The sequence below is a fragment of the Engraulis encrasicolus genome, chromosome 11 (assembly GCF_034702125.1).
Source record: "Engraulis encrasicolus isolate BLACKSEA-1 chromosome 11, IST_EnEncr_1.0, whole genome shotgun sequence".
Lineage (NCBI taxonomy): Eukaryota > Metazoa > Chordata > Actinopteri > Clupeiformes > Engraulidae > Engraulis > Engraulis encrasicolus.
Window position 1 is genome coordinate 42,491,483 of NC_085867.1, and position 16,857 is coordinate 42,508,339.

Genomic DNA, 16,857 nt, shown 5'->3' on the forward strand with positions numbered 1-16,857 from the left:
TTTGCCTGTAGTTTCCTCTTTTGGTGACCATATGGGCTGATAGCAGAATGGTCACTCATGGAGAACTGTAGCCTGGTAAACCAGCGGCACCCGCTGGGCGCCGAATTTTTTCAGCTGCGAGTGGGTCTGGCCTTGGATCTGAGAATGTTTTGAACACTGTGCCCCGAGTCTGGCAAAACCAATTACAACGCAATGATTTGTTTTGAATCAAAGTGGGCGGGTTTTTGAGGGAGTGACGACGCAACACCGTTGGGAAAGCACGGCAAAGATCGCCGATGGTCAGAGCGTCGGCACGGTTTGAAAAAACAACAGGTTGTTCTCATCAGCAATCGTCAGAGGTATCGTTCATCGGGGCCAGATTAAATTACTCCGGTCTCACATTTAGGCTGGTTTATCAGGCTAGGAGAACTAAGCTTCTTTAAAAAGCACTTTAACAACTTTGTGAACTACATAGTGTTCACATTCCTCTAAGCAGGCAAGTCCCATTGGGAAAGAGAGGTCTTCTGGAATCTAATCTTCAAAAATAACTTACATTCGCAATACAAAATCTTTATCTTTTCAAAGTGTTTCAAGTGTTTGTTGTGAAGGTGGCCACCAAAGTGCTGGGTGAACCCTGTGTACACTAATAGTATGCCTATTATGCAACTTGTGCCAAGGCTCAGGCTCGGCATTCAAAAGCTAGAGAGTGAAGGTGTGGCAGCAGAGGCAGACAGCACAGCGGAGGTCAGGGAGTCAGTGGTCACTTGGGCATGCACCACTTGTATTAAGATGCGCGGACATTTGCTTCAAAACACAAAAACAATTCAAATCCCAGGGTTGGCCTGCCACTGGGTGCCAACACAGGGCATTTGCCTATGTACAGGTCATGGAAACAAGATTTTACTAATGACAAGGAAGAGAACGCCTGCTGCTCTCCCACTGCACTGCATGGTGACTTCATGCCCTCGACAGAAATCATACAAATCAGAACCCAACAGTGTCTAGTCTACCCTAGACTGACCCTCAGAGAAGCAGACAGGAGTCCCAGAATTGGGTCCCCATTACATTTTATGTATTGAGTGGGGGGCCCTTTCAGATGAGGTTGTCCTGGGCCTGGGCCTGGGCCTGGCCAAAGCTGTCAGCAGTAGTGGTGTGGATTGGCACTGCCCTCACGATCCGATTCGATCACGATTCGGGAGGTAGCGATTCGATTCGATTCTATGCGATCCGATCTGATCCGATTCAATTCTACAATGCATTGCAATGCATACATTTCTACTGAAAGCAAAGCAAATGTTTAATCAGTCATGATGAGGCAATACAAGTAGTCAGATACTGAGCAACAATTTATTGGCTGTTTTCTGTATCAGTCTTGCAATGTTTTGAAGTGCTTTTATTTAATTTAACATTCATTTGCTCCCAAAATATCCATGGAAGTAATTGAAACTTAAAAAAATTGCCGGATCGATTCTGGATTTTATGTATTGAGTGGGGGGCCCTTTCAGAAGAGGTTGTCCTGGGCCTGGGCCTGGCCAAAGCTGCCAGCAGCCTTGCTGAGCCTGAATGACAGAGGGAAGAACAGATGGATGTACAGTACTCCACACACACCAGTTAGCTGAAGGGGCAGTCGTGGCTTAATGGTTAGGGAGGAGGTCTTAATATCAACGATAGGGAACTCGTCTACTGTGCAGCCAACCCAGGTTTGATTCCTGGCTCAGGTCCTTTGCCGACCCTTCCCCGTCTCTCTCCTAACTCGCCTGTCTAATAAACACCAATAAAGGCATGGAAAGCCCCAACATACTTGAAAACAGATCAAAGGGTTTCAAGTTCGAATCCCATCCTTACCCCTCTCAGCACCTCCCATGGCTGAAGTGCCCTTGAGCAAGGCACCTAAGCCCATATTGCACCACGGACTATAACTAAAACCTCTTTTCCACTGCCAGTTTTCTGGTAGGCCTAAAGCTCGACAGAGCATAACTCGGCCGCCACTTTTGGCTTTTCGAATAGGCACGACACAGCTCAATTGTAAAGCAAAAAGTGGCAGCCGAGTCACGCTGTGTCAAGCTATAGGCCTACAAGAAAACCGGCAATGGAAAAGAGGCATAATAGCCAGTAAAATAACTAAGTCGCTTTGGATAAAAGTGTGAGCTAAGTGTAACAGTGGGCATACATAGAACTTCATTGACTTAAACGAATGCAACTCTTAATACAGTAGGGATGCACTCAATATCGTTGTTGTAATTTATTTGAACAGTTGATGCTGTATCATAAACTGCAATCAGCCAGCACTTCTGTCAAGAATCCCTCATGGTGAATGAAATACACAGACAGACATGGCTCTGCCATGGCCAACCAGTAGGGCACTTGCCTGCCATGCGGATGACCCGGGTTTGATTCCCGGCCCGGGTCCTTTGCAGACCCCTCCCCGTCTCTCTCCCAATTCGCTTCCTGTCCACCTCTCACACCGTCCTATCGAATGAAGTCGAAAAAGACCCAAAAAAAAAAATCTTTAAAAAAAATAAATACACAGACAGTCCTGTAATTGGAGAGTTAGGTCCCTTCCTGAAGAGCACTTCAGCCATGGAAGTGGATGCAGGGGCAGTGTGCTAGTTGCTCAACAGGGCTTGACACTAACTTTTGTGCTCACCGGCCACTGTGGCTGGTGGTTTTCCTGGGTCACTAGCCATGCAGCTATTCTACTAGCCACAATTTTGAAATTATTTTTTCCTTTATCATGACACTGTTCATCTAACCTCAGAAGACGAGGTGTTAAAGCAATCAGATGAATGCATAACTTTTTACGCGGAAATAAATCAAACAAATAGAAACTGAGGAACTGAGCTTTTTTTTAACTTAAATGGAAACAATTAATACACAGGTGTATAATGCAGAATATTATATGGCATTCTGATATGTCATATCATTGAATAAGATACCTGCCAAATTGGCTAGTGGCACTGTAATTGTTACTAGCCACAGCCAAGTTTTACCAGCATTTGGCCGGTTGGCAGGTGCCAGTGTCAAGCCCTGTTGCTCACTCCCCTTCACAGTTGTTCCCCTGCTAGTGCGGGAATTGAACTAGCCAAGGTGGCGGTCAATGTGATAATGCCAACGATACAAAATGGTGAGGTTTTTTTTTTGTTTTTTTTTAAATGAGGAAAATGTATAGATAGATTGTGAAGTTATATGGGCTTTGTCTTTTCTGACATGTAGCCCTACAACTTCAAGCAGGAGAAAATGCCGTTTTGGACACCCTATTGTTCCAAATCAGGGAACAATCTTCTCTATTCTTCTCTTCACCAACTCTTTGTGGTGTCAGTGTAGTTTTGGTCTCTACATTGGTCAACACACACACACACACACACACACACACACACACACACACACACACACCTGGGTGTGTGTATGAAGGAACCCTAACTATCTCCAGGCTCAACACAAGCATACGGCTGACCCTGCCCAAGTACAGCAACAGTAACACAGTACAAGACCCTCGATTACCCTTCATTACCCTAATAGTAGTGTGTGCAGTACCGTACTGTATATAAACGCCAGTGACTTTTACATCACCAGCAAAGTGCTTCTAAGGCCTGTGCATTTACAAATAGGAATGGTCAATTAGCCACGTCGTGGTCTGGCTCGTGGAGCCGCCAAAGATGAGATCAGTGATAACACTGGGGTCCATTTCAAAGAGCTACCTCCCGTCCTCTACTTTTGCATGTGTCCTCTTGCCTCAGTGTCAGCCCACCTCCCTGGAGAAAACAATCACGCCTCCCCGCTGTCTGCCCCGCCTTTTCCCATTCAACATCCCGATTGCAAATGAGATAATAACCTTTAAATTGTGCTTTTGCAAGATATCGAGTAAAACTTTGATCATCAGTGATGCCGAGCATTGCATCATGAGGTCACAAGCAACAGGGAAGAATGGGAGGTACTAGTTTGACTTGTACCCGCAATGTTTTAGCTAAAGTTTCCTGGTTTCCTCCCGCAAGCATGGTCATCAGGTGACGACACTAGCCGGCAGCCACACCTTGACAAGGCCCCGTGACTTTCCGTGACATGCCTATACCATGAAAGACAGACACACCTGTGACGCACATCTCCTAAAGAACACTATAATCTTCTGTGTAACTTACATGCTTTCAACACGTGTTGAAATATTAGTGCGAGATGTTTATTTTTGCATCACTTGAATTGTACAAATACCCCCTTCTCTCCTGTTCTGTTCATACTCCACAACTTACACTAGTTGCACCTTTGTGCCGTTGCCATTTAGTTCAGAGCCTTGAATAAAGGTCTTGGGGTTTCATTCCATGCTATAAATTACGTGTTGATTTGAAAGGTTTTAGAAAGATCGTGACTAAAGACGGAACATTTTCTATACAGGTATAGCAAAAACAACATTCATACACTATTTGAAGTCTGAAGCCAATTGGAGCCAATTTGGATTGGAGCCAATTTTTGGTCCCCTAGGGGAAATTCTTTCTCTGCATTTATCCCATTTGGACTAGTGAATCACATTGAAGTACACACACTAGTCCGTAGCAGTGGGCTGCCTGCTGAGCAGCGCCCGGGGAGCAGTGTGGGGGTTAGGTGCCTTGCTCAAGGGCACATCAGGCGTGGTCCGGTCGGGCATTGAACCGGGAACCCTTGGGTTGCAACTTGCCAACCCAGTGCTCTAACCATTGAGCCACGACTCAAGTTACACATGCATAACACATAACAACATGAGTCTACTGCAATATTGTGCCCCCATACAGTACACCAGTGTTTCCCAACCAGGGGTACGTGTACCACTAGGGGTACGTGAGCACATTGCAGGGGGTACTTGGGAAAATGGAATTTTAACAAATGCATGAAGCAAAGTCACACTGGAATAGAGAAGGCAATGTAAAACATGAGTTAGGGGGTACTCACGGCACAACGAAAAGGCTTTGGGGGTACATGAGACAAAAAAGGTTGGGAAACACTGCAGGTGATTACCGTCTTCTTTTAGCCTGCTCTTGCCCTGCCTGATTATCATTCACTTTCAAATCGCATACCGAGATGTTGTTCTGACCAAGAACATAACGAATAACGTTTTCCAAACGAACTAGCTAACCCGCCTCCCTCAGTTTGCTACTGGTCGAGCCCAGAAAAGTTTAAACCAAACATTTTCTTAGTCCCAATAAAACGTCTCTGCTTAAACCACGTCACTGCCTTGAACAGGCCTCGACCCAGGACCACTGGATCTGTTTAAAGTTGACTGCTTCCCGAAAAGGTGGGCGGAGTTCCCGATTTCTCCGGAGATAAATGATATTTGTATTGCTCCTCGCCTGACTAAAAAAAGAAACACTGAAGGTGTTGCGTCACTAGGAGGGCGTGGCCTAGCTTGGTCTTACCATGTCCTCGTACTCGTACACTAGTGCAGAGGGTCTGGAACTGCCGAATTGAGAAACGATTACTGGTGCCAGGGGTGAAGTCTGCTGAAGTTTGAAATGTGCACCTGACTTACCCAATCGCAGACGTTTGAACGTCACCTGTAATCTGCCCGTACGTAATCTTGTAATGCATCATCATTCAGCCCCTTCCCCTATTTGCTGATTGGTCATGTTGTCTGACACCATGCATACTCTCAAGTATCACAAAGAAAAACATATACATCCTTCTCAAAATGGGTGCTGGAGCTGGACTAGGAAAGTCAAAAAATAGTAGCACATGTAAATTCTACAACACAAGGTCCCATTTCTCTTATTTTAATGTGACGTTTCAGTCAGCATGCCCTTATTCATACCAGGTCGGATGAAGGGCGTTCTGCCCGAAATATCAGGTCTGATGAAGGGCATTCTGCCCGAAACGTCACATTAAAATAAAGGAAACTGGAGCTTGTGTTGCTGAATTTATTTTTGCTATAACAATGCATACTCCTCCAAGCAGACCCAACCCACATCAACTGGGGAGGAAAATGTGAACTGATTGGCATAGCCAGCCCTATCCTCTGTCATGCCATTCAGAAAAGTCTTAATATACACCAATTCATTAAAAGTATTGTCTCAACATATTAAAATTAATTTAAGCCACTTTCCACAAACCTGGCCAACCCTGTTCAAATTTTGTGAATGGGAAACACACCATAGACTTTCCAAACAAACTGTGTGAGAAGACTCGGAGCTGTTCAGTGAATTTGGTAGAGAGGGTAATGGTTAGAAAACACGGACACGACCTTAGGAGACAGTTTGCCAACTGGACACAAACAGTATGACTACTCACATTTATCCGTAAGCCAACACCACTCAAGTAGTATTCACAAGTGTGAGTGTGCAAGTCACTATGCCACTCCAGTCATTAAAGATTAAAAGCCTGGGGACAGCACACAGTGTCAACCCACAGAAGACGTGTTTCAACAAGAAAATGATAACTGTACACAAACATGTACAAAACTGAGTAAACAAGGCAGAGATGTGTGTATTTTTTAGAGAGAGAATGAAGCGGATAACTTGACTTAGGAACACAGAGAGGTGAAAGGTGGGCTATGTGGGTCTGCCTCCCCTCCACCCCTAAAAGAATACACACTGGGAAACCTTGACAATTAAATGCCAGTAGCCTGCTACGGACCATCACACACTCATATTTACCACTTGGCAGCAAAGCTTTCAGCTACCATTCAGGCTGGGCCTTATTGTGTACAGGCAGAGTACCGGGTGGGGGGATCTGAGCATTGTCTACCCACTCCCCAGAAGTCCAAAAACAGAGCCAACAACAATGTCAACATGGATGGATAAAAGGATCCTGTTACAAGTGGAGGCCATTTTGCTCTAAACATGAATCAATTTTCTCAGATGATTTTATTACCAAATTGAAAGCTGAACACATGTAGTCAGCAGGCTACGCAGGCACTACCCCATTAAGTGTTTAACATTTCAGTGACATGTATGAATGTGAGCTAACCTTAAGTCTTGCAGGTGGTGCCCAAAAAGCGCTCAGATCAAGGGCAGTGATATTTACATATTACATTGACAATATAGCCTATGCGGCAACTTGAATTGACCCTGAACCAGTGCTTGAAGGATAGGCCTACGCGTGAGATGTCTGAGGGAAGAAAAACAAACTTTGGATCCGCAAGTTGTGACTGGGTCAACTAGGCTTGGTAGGCATTTTAGGGCGACTTGGCTACCTGGCAGGTACGCCTAGTACTTGCATATTATCAATAGCTTGGAATGCGCAGGTAGAGCATTCCATGAAGATTGAGAGGAATTTATGTTCGTATCCCAAAGAGGCAAAGCCCCCATTCAGTAGCACAACACTTTGGTGGCGCATTTTGACCGACTGAAGATCAATAAGAGATGTTGGGAATTATTTACAAAAATGTACACGATGTGGCTAAGCAGGCTAACGACATCTCTACTGTCCTATAGGCTACACACCTTAAAAACGCGGTGCTGGCGCATCACCTTTCACGGAAGATGAAAGCACAACAACAAAGGCTAATTAATGATTGGGCTAAATGAAAGCTTACCTGTTCACTTTAATTTTCTTGTTATTCGTTCTCGTCGCAACAAATGCCTTTTACGCCAGTTTATCCAGTTATAGTTCCATGTTTGTTTCCTCGTCTATCTTCTCACTCTGACGCCGTTGGGTTTCGTCAACCCCCCTCACCTGAGAAATGGCCACCTTTGCCAAAACTTGCTGAACTCGTTTGACGGGATGAGTCTACAGGTATAATAGGCTCCAGGAATCTCCACCTTTAGTGGGCTAGTACTGGAAAATGAAGGGCTTGGCCATAACCTAGCCTAGGCCTACCTGAGGGATTTCGGAGGAGAAAAGGAAACGTGTGCGATGGATTTAATGGGGACACGTGACCCACCAGGTAAAGGTAATATCATCAGAGCACACAATTTGCCCCATAACATGTTGACTTTTAAGGAGTGACCTGATTGTTTAAAAAAAAAAAAGAAAAAAAATCAACTTTGCCCTAAATTACGCATTTCAGTTCCAGCTGGTGTTACCCGCATGGAAAATCTGGCAGGTGTAAAGTGTAAACACCTGACCTCACCGTCCTATTTTACGCAAAAGATACAGCAATAGCCTACCATTTTCCACACTATTTTCAAGGATTTTTAAGGTATCTGGTTTATCACTGACAGTTTTATCACGTTTTCACTGTATGACAAAGCTTACCTGTCCGCACACCTGTTTGGATGTGAAGACATGAATAGGGCAGTAATTTGCTTCCCTCTAGTGGTAGGCCTATGCCTGCAATGTGAGGTGAAGTGAAAGTATGAAAGCCCAACTGGGAAACTCCAACTCCCATTGTGACACAGCACTCCACAGCACACAAGTGTTCACTGCACACTGCACACAACGAAATTGCATTTATGCCTCACCCGTGCAAGGTGGCAGTGGTCGCGTTTGTGATTGCTGCGCAGTGTGCATGTGCATTGCGACGACTTGAAGCATTCTGGTTAAATTGTGAAAGTCAAAGCCCAACTGGGAAACTCCAACTCCCACTGTCATTGTGACACAGCACTCCACAGCACACATTTGCACATACCAAATTGCATGTATGCCTCATGCGTGCAAGGGAGCAGCCCCCAATGGCGCCTGAAAGGGAGCAGTGTGGCGGGACGGCACCATGCTCAGAGTACCTCAGTCATGGAAGAGGATGGGGGAGAGCACCGGTTAATTACTCCCCCACCAACCTTGCGGGACAGGAGTCCAGCAGGCCAGGTTTGGGCTACAGGTCTGATGCCCTAACGCTTACCCATGACTGCCCACAACACAGCACATGGGAGTAGCTGCATTCGTTTTTTCAGCATCGTCGATCGACATTACAAAGTAGTTCAGCAAGAACTTGTCCTCGCAACGTGGGTGGTATTAAGCACATACAGTATGACATATGAGCTTGATCTATGTACACCACGTGTGAGGTATGGGGGGACAGGTGGGGAGGAGGAGCTGAAATGGGGTGCGGTCAGTGGGCTCATTCGTAATGAAGCAGTCAAGCTTTTGCTAGGCAGCGTGCATGCGCACAGCTGCCTAGCAAAAGCATGACTGCTTCATCACGAATTAACCCATAGTGCACATTTTTTGAGGGGTGTGGGACAACATGCCTATGCACACACGTGAGAGAACTTTTGGCCAATCAGTTCAGATGTGCTTCACCGTGGAGCAGGGTTGGAAATAAGTACCCGTCCACCCGCCAAGGACGGGTACATTTCAGGGTGGACGGGTACATTTTCAACCCACCAGTCACTTAGAGTGGTAAAAATAGCTAGTGACTGGTAGATTTTAAAATCTACCTGCCACAGTGACTGGTGGGAAAAAAAAGTTCCACCCCTGCCGTGGAGGTGGTACAGTATGTAGACGAGCCTCAACGTGGATATGCAGTTGCAGCAGTTGCGAGGTCCATCTGTCCGGCGACCTCCCCACATCTGCACTCACCACCTTCTACAGGGGTGCCATTGAGAGCATCCTGACCGGCAGCGTCTCTGTCTGGCACGGCAGCTGTCTAGCTACAGACAAGAAGGCGCTGCACAGGGTGGTGAGGACAGCAGAAAGGATTACCAGGGGGGCGTTGTGGCGCGTTGTAGTGCGCTAAGCCCCCCACATTTGGGCTTGCATGCCCACGGGGACCCCGATTCGAGTCCGGCCGGGGTCATTTCCCGATCCCACTCCGTCTCTCTGTCCTACTCGCTTCCTGTCACCATCTCAGACTGTCCTATCAAATAAAGGCATAAAAGCCCCCAAAAATATATATTTAAAAAAAAATAAAAAATAAAAGATTACCAGATCACCCCTACCAGATATTCAGGACCTGTACACTTCACACTGTTCCAAGAGAGCGATGAGCATTAGACCCCACTCACCCAGCACAAAACCTGTTTACTACAGTCAGGAAAGCACTACCGCAGCGAAATAAAGGAGGCCAGAAGTTGTCATCCACGTGTCAGGCCATTTTCCATTGATGTGTGAAACAATTATCAGTAGTTAAAGAGAGAAAGACACGCACATCCGTCTCAAAAAGATTGGGTGCAGGACCAGCAAAAATACCATGAAAAACTGAAAGAAAAGTCTGCGACACCAAGCTCCCGTTGCTCTTTTTTTAATGTGACATTTCGGGTAGCATGCCCTTCATCAGGCATGCTGCCCGAAACATCACATTAAAAAAAGAGCAACGGGAGCTTGGTGTCGCGGACTTTTCTTTCAGTTTTTTATGAAACAATTATCCCCACGGGTAGGACTATTTGTAAGTGGACCTGTAGAAAAATAGGCTTAACGGTTCTATATTCCTGATCCCTATCCAACAACATTTCCACACATCCACACACCATATTATATTTCAATATCTCGCAAAAGCACATGTAAAGTCATTTTCTCATTTGCAAACTGGATGGTGAATGATAATTCCCCAAAGATTGTTTTGGCTAGGCTGGCAGCGGGGGAGGGGCCAGAAGGCGGGGCGAGGCCACAAGCACAAGTGGATGACGCAAGCAGGGCTGGATTAAAATGGCCCGGTGCCCCTTTTGGGCAATCAGGGGGCCCCTGGCAGGTGGGCCCCTATTACACAACTGTAAATATGTATAATATGTAATGTACTGAATTGTATCCAGTGAATGTCTCCAACCAATGGATTACCTTGACAGGTGGACTGAATACACCACTGTCATTGGTTGGCCCCTAGGCTGCATCCATATCTAGTCTGTGCGTTAATCCGACCCTCCACAATGGATGGTGCCTGGGAAAGACCAGATGGGACCACTTAAAGAAAACAAATTCCCATCCCATAGGGAAACACATTAATGTAGGCAGACAACACGATGTGTGGTACCAACAAGTTTCCTTTTACTTTTATCTGACATTGTAGTGTGTGTTTGTGTGTGTGTGTGTGTGTGTGTGTGTGTGTGGTTATTCCTTCTCTCCTCCTCGCTATCCTCCTCCTGCTTATCTCTCTCCTCCTCCTCTTCCTCCTCATCTCTCATCCTCATCTCTCCTCCTCCTCTTCCCCCTCATCTCTCTCCTCCTCCTCTTCCTCCTCATCTCTCCTCCTCCTCTTCCCCCTCATCTCTCTCCTCCTCCTCCTCCTCCTCATCTTTCCTCCTCATCCTCCTCCTCTTCCTCTTCATCCTTGTCCTCCTCCTCATCCCTCATCGCTCCTTGACCCCGGTGGGTAGGCCACCAAAGTCAGCTCTCTCGAGTGATTCTCCACTGCTTCTCATCAGCCAGCCCTTCGATCCCCTGATTGTTGGTGAGCTGCTGGAGCTGTGACAGGAGTTTGCGACAGGACTGCAGGCGGATGATGCGTGACCGCAGCCAGTCAGCAGCAGATCAGGAGAGACGTTGACTTCCAAGCAGCACAGTCTCCAGGTGCCAGTTGCTTCAGTGTTTCCCTCTGTGGGAAATCACAGCCCAGGTCATCCAGTGAGGGATCACTGGCATGTCCCAGGACCAGAGGCGTGCCTCCCCCCTCCGCCTCCACCTGCATCGCAAGATGATGTTTTCCCAACGCCTCCTCCTACACTCCATGCTCAGTTTATGTGGGATCCATCTCTCTCTTACGTTGGACGTCTCATGATCCCAGGGTCCATTCATGTACTCTTGTGCATTCCGTGCATATCTGAGAGTGAGTTTCTGTGCTATGTTACTATGTTTATGACTGTCGTATTGTATTGTGTGTTTACTGTACAGTTTTGTATTGTCTAGTTGCTGCATAGTATGTCACTTCTCATTCTCTATGCCGTGGTTCTGCCGGAGTTCAGCAATGTGCTGCTGTGGAGGAGAAGCGCTTACATCTCTACGTCTGTTTAATGCAGGCTCTGTATGTCTGCTGTATAGGCATTCACATATCCATGCCCCAGGTCAACATAGCTATTGTAGGTAGCTGTGTCATGTTCCCTCCTCATTCCCCCTGCTCAAGGTGCCTCCACCTGCATGGCAAGATGATGTTTTCCCAACGCCTCCTACACCAGGGTTTTACGCTTCTTCCACTACAGCAGCGTCAGAGAGAGTAGAGAGAGAGAGAGGTTCCGTTGGCCCATTGTTTCCGGGTTCTACTATTGCAAGGGGGGGGTAAATCCCCCTTTAGCCAGATCTTGGGACTGTTCTATTCAATGCTAGGAGTATTATGACACGCCCCTTTAGGCAGACCGGAACCTGGTCATGTTAGGTGCCCATAGCAACCTATTACATTGGCATATCTCTATATACTTAAAGAATCTCTGGCAGCGTCATCACCACGAGAGCCACGACTGTAGCAGCAGCAGCAGTCCTCTCCAGTGTATGTGGCACCGGTGAAGCACATGAGGAGTCTGCATCGGCCACCAGGTCAGACTTCCTCATCTCATTCTGTGCCCACGTGGGCCTGAGTACACGGCTCCTTACAGCCCACGACACCCCTCCCTCGTCTGCACAGAGGCGGCAGCCGGCGCCTGACTCGTCGGCAGACCAGAAGGCCATGGGTTGGGGCCAGCACAGGCAGCCACAGCCAGGACGACCCCCATCTCTGTCCCATCAAGAGATGTCCTACAGGGGCCCGAAGATGAAGATTCCAGTGTTCACTGATGACGCCCCCGCCAGTTCAACTGGATGCAGCAGCTAGCCCTCGACAACGTCCTGCCTCCAGATGCCACAGAGAGGTTTAAGTACCAGATCCTGCTCGGCCACCTCAAGTTGGAGGATGCTCTGTTGGTAGCAGACCCCTACTGCCACAGCGGCTCCCCTACACCAATACAATGGCAGCACTCACAAAGCTGTTCGGTCAGCCTCCCTCACAAGCTGGCTCTGAGGCAGATCAGCAAAGTCTTGGCTGACCCCCCCAATCATCAGCGGCAACCAGAGGGGCTTTCGGAATTTCGCCGCCCTCAAGATCCAGGCACTGGTGGGCATGCTCAACAACATGGGCGGGCACACAAGGGCTCCCCAAGCTGCCACATGAGTTGCGTGTGGCATTCAGGTGGCATGTGGGCCCTCACCACGTTTCTGTTCCCACCCTGTTGGACTTTGCAGAGTGGTTGGAGTATGAAGTCCATGGTCCAGCTGGACGAGCAGTTGGACCCTCCCCCAAAGCCAGCAGAGAGCCACTCAGGTCCACCACCAGAAGGACATGCCAGCCCAGCAGAGCACGGTGTCACGTCCCACCACTGTTCTCTTAGCTGACTGTCCGGCTGTCCAGTCTGCGGAGTCGTCATCTCTGTCTTCATCATCATCTTCATCACCTTCATTTTCGTCGTCTTCATCATCATCTTCAGCTCATTAGAGGGAGCCTCAGAAGTTCTGTCTGTGCTGGAGAACAACAGAGTCCTATTGCAACCTGTGCCCAAGTCCCTCACCACTCAGCAGCGAGTTGAGTCCTCCTCATCATCTCTCCTCCTCATCATCTCTCCTCCTCATCATCTCTCTTCTCCTTCTCCTCGTCCTCCTCCCTCTCCTCCTCCTCCTTGTCCTCTTCCTCATCTCTTTCCTTCTCCTCCTCCTCCTTCTCATCTCTCTCCTCCTCCTCCTCCTCCTCCTCCTCTTCCTCCTCCTCCTCCTCTTCTTCCTCATCTATCCTCCTCTTCCTCCTCCTCTCTCCTCCTCCTCCTCCTCATCCCTCCTCTTCCTCCTCCTGCTCCTCCTCATCTTTCCTCCTCCTCCTCCTCCTCTTCTTCCTAATCTATCCTCCTCCTCCTCTCTCTTCTCTCCTCCTCTTCCTCCTCATCTCTCCTCCTCCTCCTCCTCCTCATCCCTCCTCCTCCTACTCCTCCTCCTCCTCCTCATCGCTTCTCCTCCTCCTCCTCCTCCTCCTCCTCCTCCACTCTCCTCCTCCAGCAGCCACTGAAGATAGCACAGGCCCTCCTCACTGCCCGTCTCAACCTCTTCATCTTTCCTCCCTTCTTCTTGGCCTCCTTCTTCATCTCCACGTCATTTCTCTTATCACTCGCTTCCTCCTGCTTTTCCTGCTCACCTCTATCACCTCTGCACTCTTTGACCTGAGAGAACAAGGAAAGCGTTTATATGCAGTAGACCACATGAATACATTTGTTTGAACAACACATGTTGCACAGTATGCAAAGTCACACCCTGAACTATTTGCACTTTTGTGATATTCGCTACACAAGAAATCTGCGTAGATGCACTCTTTGCCTTTACAGGCTGATCTCGAAGAGAACACATTTAATGTCAATTAGGCTACTTGTCCCTTGGCCCTTTTGATATTTAGAAAGATTATTTTATCATCTACCTTGTGGGTGTTGATGTCCTGCAGGGTACTGAGTGTGATTAGAGCCAGGTATTTGGAGTTGGTGGAATGTGCTCTCCGGCTCATCCTTGGGTTTCCCATGGCAGCAGCTGCCTCTGCAGAAGCGAGACCCATCTCTGTCCTCTCAGGGCTGCTCGTGCCAGGTGCCTGATGAAGACCCTGGTGGGGCGAAACGTTTTATGACTTGAATGAAACTTCAAAACGGAGCTACAGTGTACGTTTTCTATATTATCAATAGTCTGACTTATCCCTTGACCCTTTTGATGTTTACAAAAGAGGATTTTATCGTCTACCTTGTGGGTGTCGATGGACTGCAGGGTGCTGAGCGTGATTAGAGCCAGGTAGGAGTTGGTGGATTGAGCTCTCTGTATTATCTTTGGGTTATCCATGGCAGCAGCTGCCTCCACAGAAGCTGGGTCCACCTCTGTCCTCACCAGTGCAGGGGAGTTGGGTCGTGGAGGAGCGGACACAAAGTCCTCAGACGCCAAGCTGCACAGCGAGAGAGCCGGGGAGGTGCAGGGCGGAGGAGACAGCTCACTTCGGGCGGACGTGAAGGCCTCGGACCCCAAGGAGCTGCAATAGGATGGAGCCAGGGAGGAGCATGCAGACAGTCGACTACACGCGGTCATGAAGTCCTCTGATGTCAACGAAGAGGAGAGGGAGAGAGCAGGGGAGCGGGAGAGAGCAGGGTAGAGCCATCGCTGGGATCCAGGGTGGTGTGCCTCCCAAACTGGCTCACCGTCCACCAGCAGTGGCAGGCTGACAGACCGAGGCAGAGAGTACTCATAGACCTTAAGTGGTAAGAGGGAGAGGAGAACTTCATGAGAGAATTTACACATTATCTTACACTGTTAGACTTCAATTTAACTAACACTCACAGCGTAATTTTACTCTCTAGGTGTTGAATGTAATACTTTTGACCTAATTTACAGTAACACTGTAGTATTTTACAGTAAGACTGCAAAAAAATACTGTGTACATGGTTGAGTCATTCTTTGGCCTGGTAGCCTATCTGGACAATTCTCCACCCTCGACATTAAGCATCTCCACTCATTTGAATAAAGGCAGACATTTCTCCATTTATTTAATTGTAAAGGCAGACATTTCTTCTCCCGCGTTTTTAGAGGTGATTGACATATGTTTCTTGCCAATGTTGTCGTTAGTACTAAAACTAGAAAGTACCTAAACATTTCTTTACCGACAGGTTAGGTTTAGAGATGGGTTTTGCTCACAGCACACTTTGACATTGATCTCATAGAGAAAATCCATAAACAGAAATGTCTGCCTTTACAGTATGATTAAGGGACAAATGTGGGGATAGAGAATTGTCCAACATTCAACCAATATGGGTGCTGATAGATATAGAACAAACATTCTGGATGGTATTCATTCATTTTATTCTATGTTTATATAATCCTACAATAATACTATTTATCACTTTAAATTGTTACAGTATACTGTAATGCCAAAGGGCATCATAACTTACCTTTACAGGAGAAGGAGTCGGAGATGACAAGCATCCTCTCACTTCCTCTATCCTAAACTGAAAGATTCAGAAGCATATAGGTCAAGTCTGATTACCAAAAAGGAATTTAATATAAGGAAAGTGACACAAAACGAGCTGATATGCACATCTTTACATGTATCATAAGAGAAAATGAATATTCTACACTGTAGTTGCTGTATCAAATGTGACTTTTCGTCTTGTTCGAATGCAGTAGCCTATATTGGAATGATTTTCTATAGGCTTCACTATCTTAAATATTTTTTAAAAATCTGTGTAACATACCATATTCAGTGAAGTCATTTTCACTAATGATCACTCTGAACAATTTGTGGACTTTTAGAATGTTGTGACATCACACATGACCATGTTCTGTTGTGATGTCATAATACTATCCATATGGAATTCATATTCCTACACTTCCAAATAGATCAGTTAGGCCTACAAGGTATAGGCTACCTTAATTAATACAACAGTGCACAGTTTTTAAACATACAGTAGGCTACAGCTGACACCGATCTATCTTCATATCTACATATCATTATATGAAATTAAATGTATTCTTCTTACATACAGTTGTATCACATTTCCCTATTTGACTTGAACCTTTTGACAGCTTTTTAAAATGTAGCAGTACAATTACTTGCTATGAGGTTAACTATTGTTGAATCTCAAAACATATTTATAACTTACCATTCTCAATGAAATCATACTGTAAGAATTGAAGTTAATTGAACATAAGACATAACGTGGTCTGTTTACTGTCTCTGAAATGTAACTAATGATCACAGGGCTTTAAGAGTGTGGTGACAGCACATGTTCAAGTGGGATGTCATAAAACTGTATCCATATAGAATGAATATTTATACACATCCTTTTTAAAGAAAGAAATCAAATATTAAAAAAGTAGGCCATATCTATTTCCAGCACTGTGGATAAAACTAAGCACTGACTGAGTCCTTGTATCCTCGTCCTGCTATATGATTCAATCTCTAGTCAATGGTGACAAATTGAGGTCTCGAAAATTGGACTAACTTGTGGCCAAGTGTACACAATAAAAAACACAGTGTTAGTTCAACTCTTAGCGAGTCAATTTAACATCTTCTAGAGTGTATTTGGTCCCAGTGTACTCTCTAAGTCAGGCGCGGGGAATCTATGTCTC

The 16,857-nt window shown here is 46.5% G+C and overlaps 2 protein-coding genes across 2 annotated transcripts in view; both read right to left on the reverse strand.

Moving 5' to 3' along the window:
• atp8b1 (ATPase phospholipid transporting 8B1) overlaps positions 1-7,638 on the reverse strand; it is a 51,905-nt gene extending 44,267 nt beyond the window's left edge. Inside the window, exon 1 of the mRNA XM_063210681.1 lies at positions 7,475-7,638. The gene's annotated coding sequence lies outside the window, so the exon portion shown is untranslated. The remainder of the gene's footprint in view (positions 1-7,474) is intronic.
• A 5,204-nt stretch (positions 7,639-12,842) lies between these two features.
• On the reverse strand, positions 12,843-15,691 carry LOC134457759 (uncharacterized). The gene is made up of 5 exons (XM_063209732.1): positions 15,678-15,691; positions 14,485-14,982; positions 14,174-14,350; positions 13,749-13,922; positions 12,843-13,196 (listed from the first exon to the last, which is right to left on the reverse strand). The coding sequence occupies exons 2-5, from the start codon at positions 14,818-14,820 to the stop codon at positions 12,843-12,845; spliced, it is 1,041 nt and encodes a 346-aa protein (XP_063065802.1). The 5' UTR covers positions 14,821-14,982; positions 15,678-15,691.
• Positions 15,692-16,857: the final 1,166 nt, after the last annotated feature.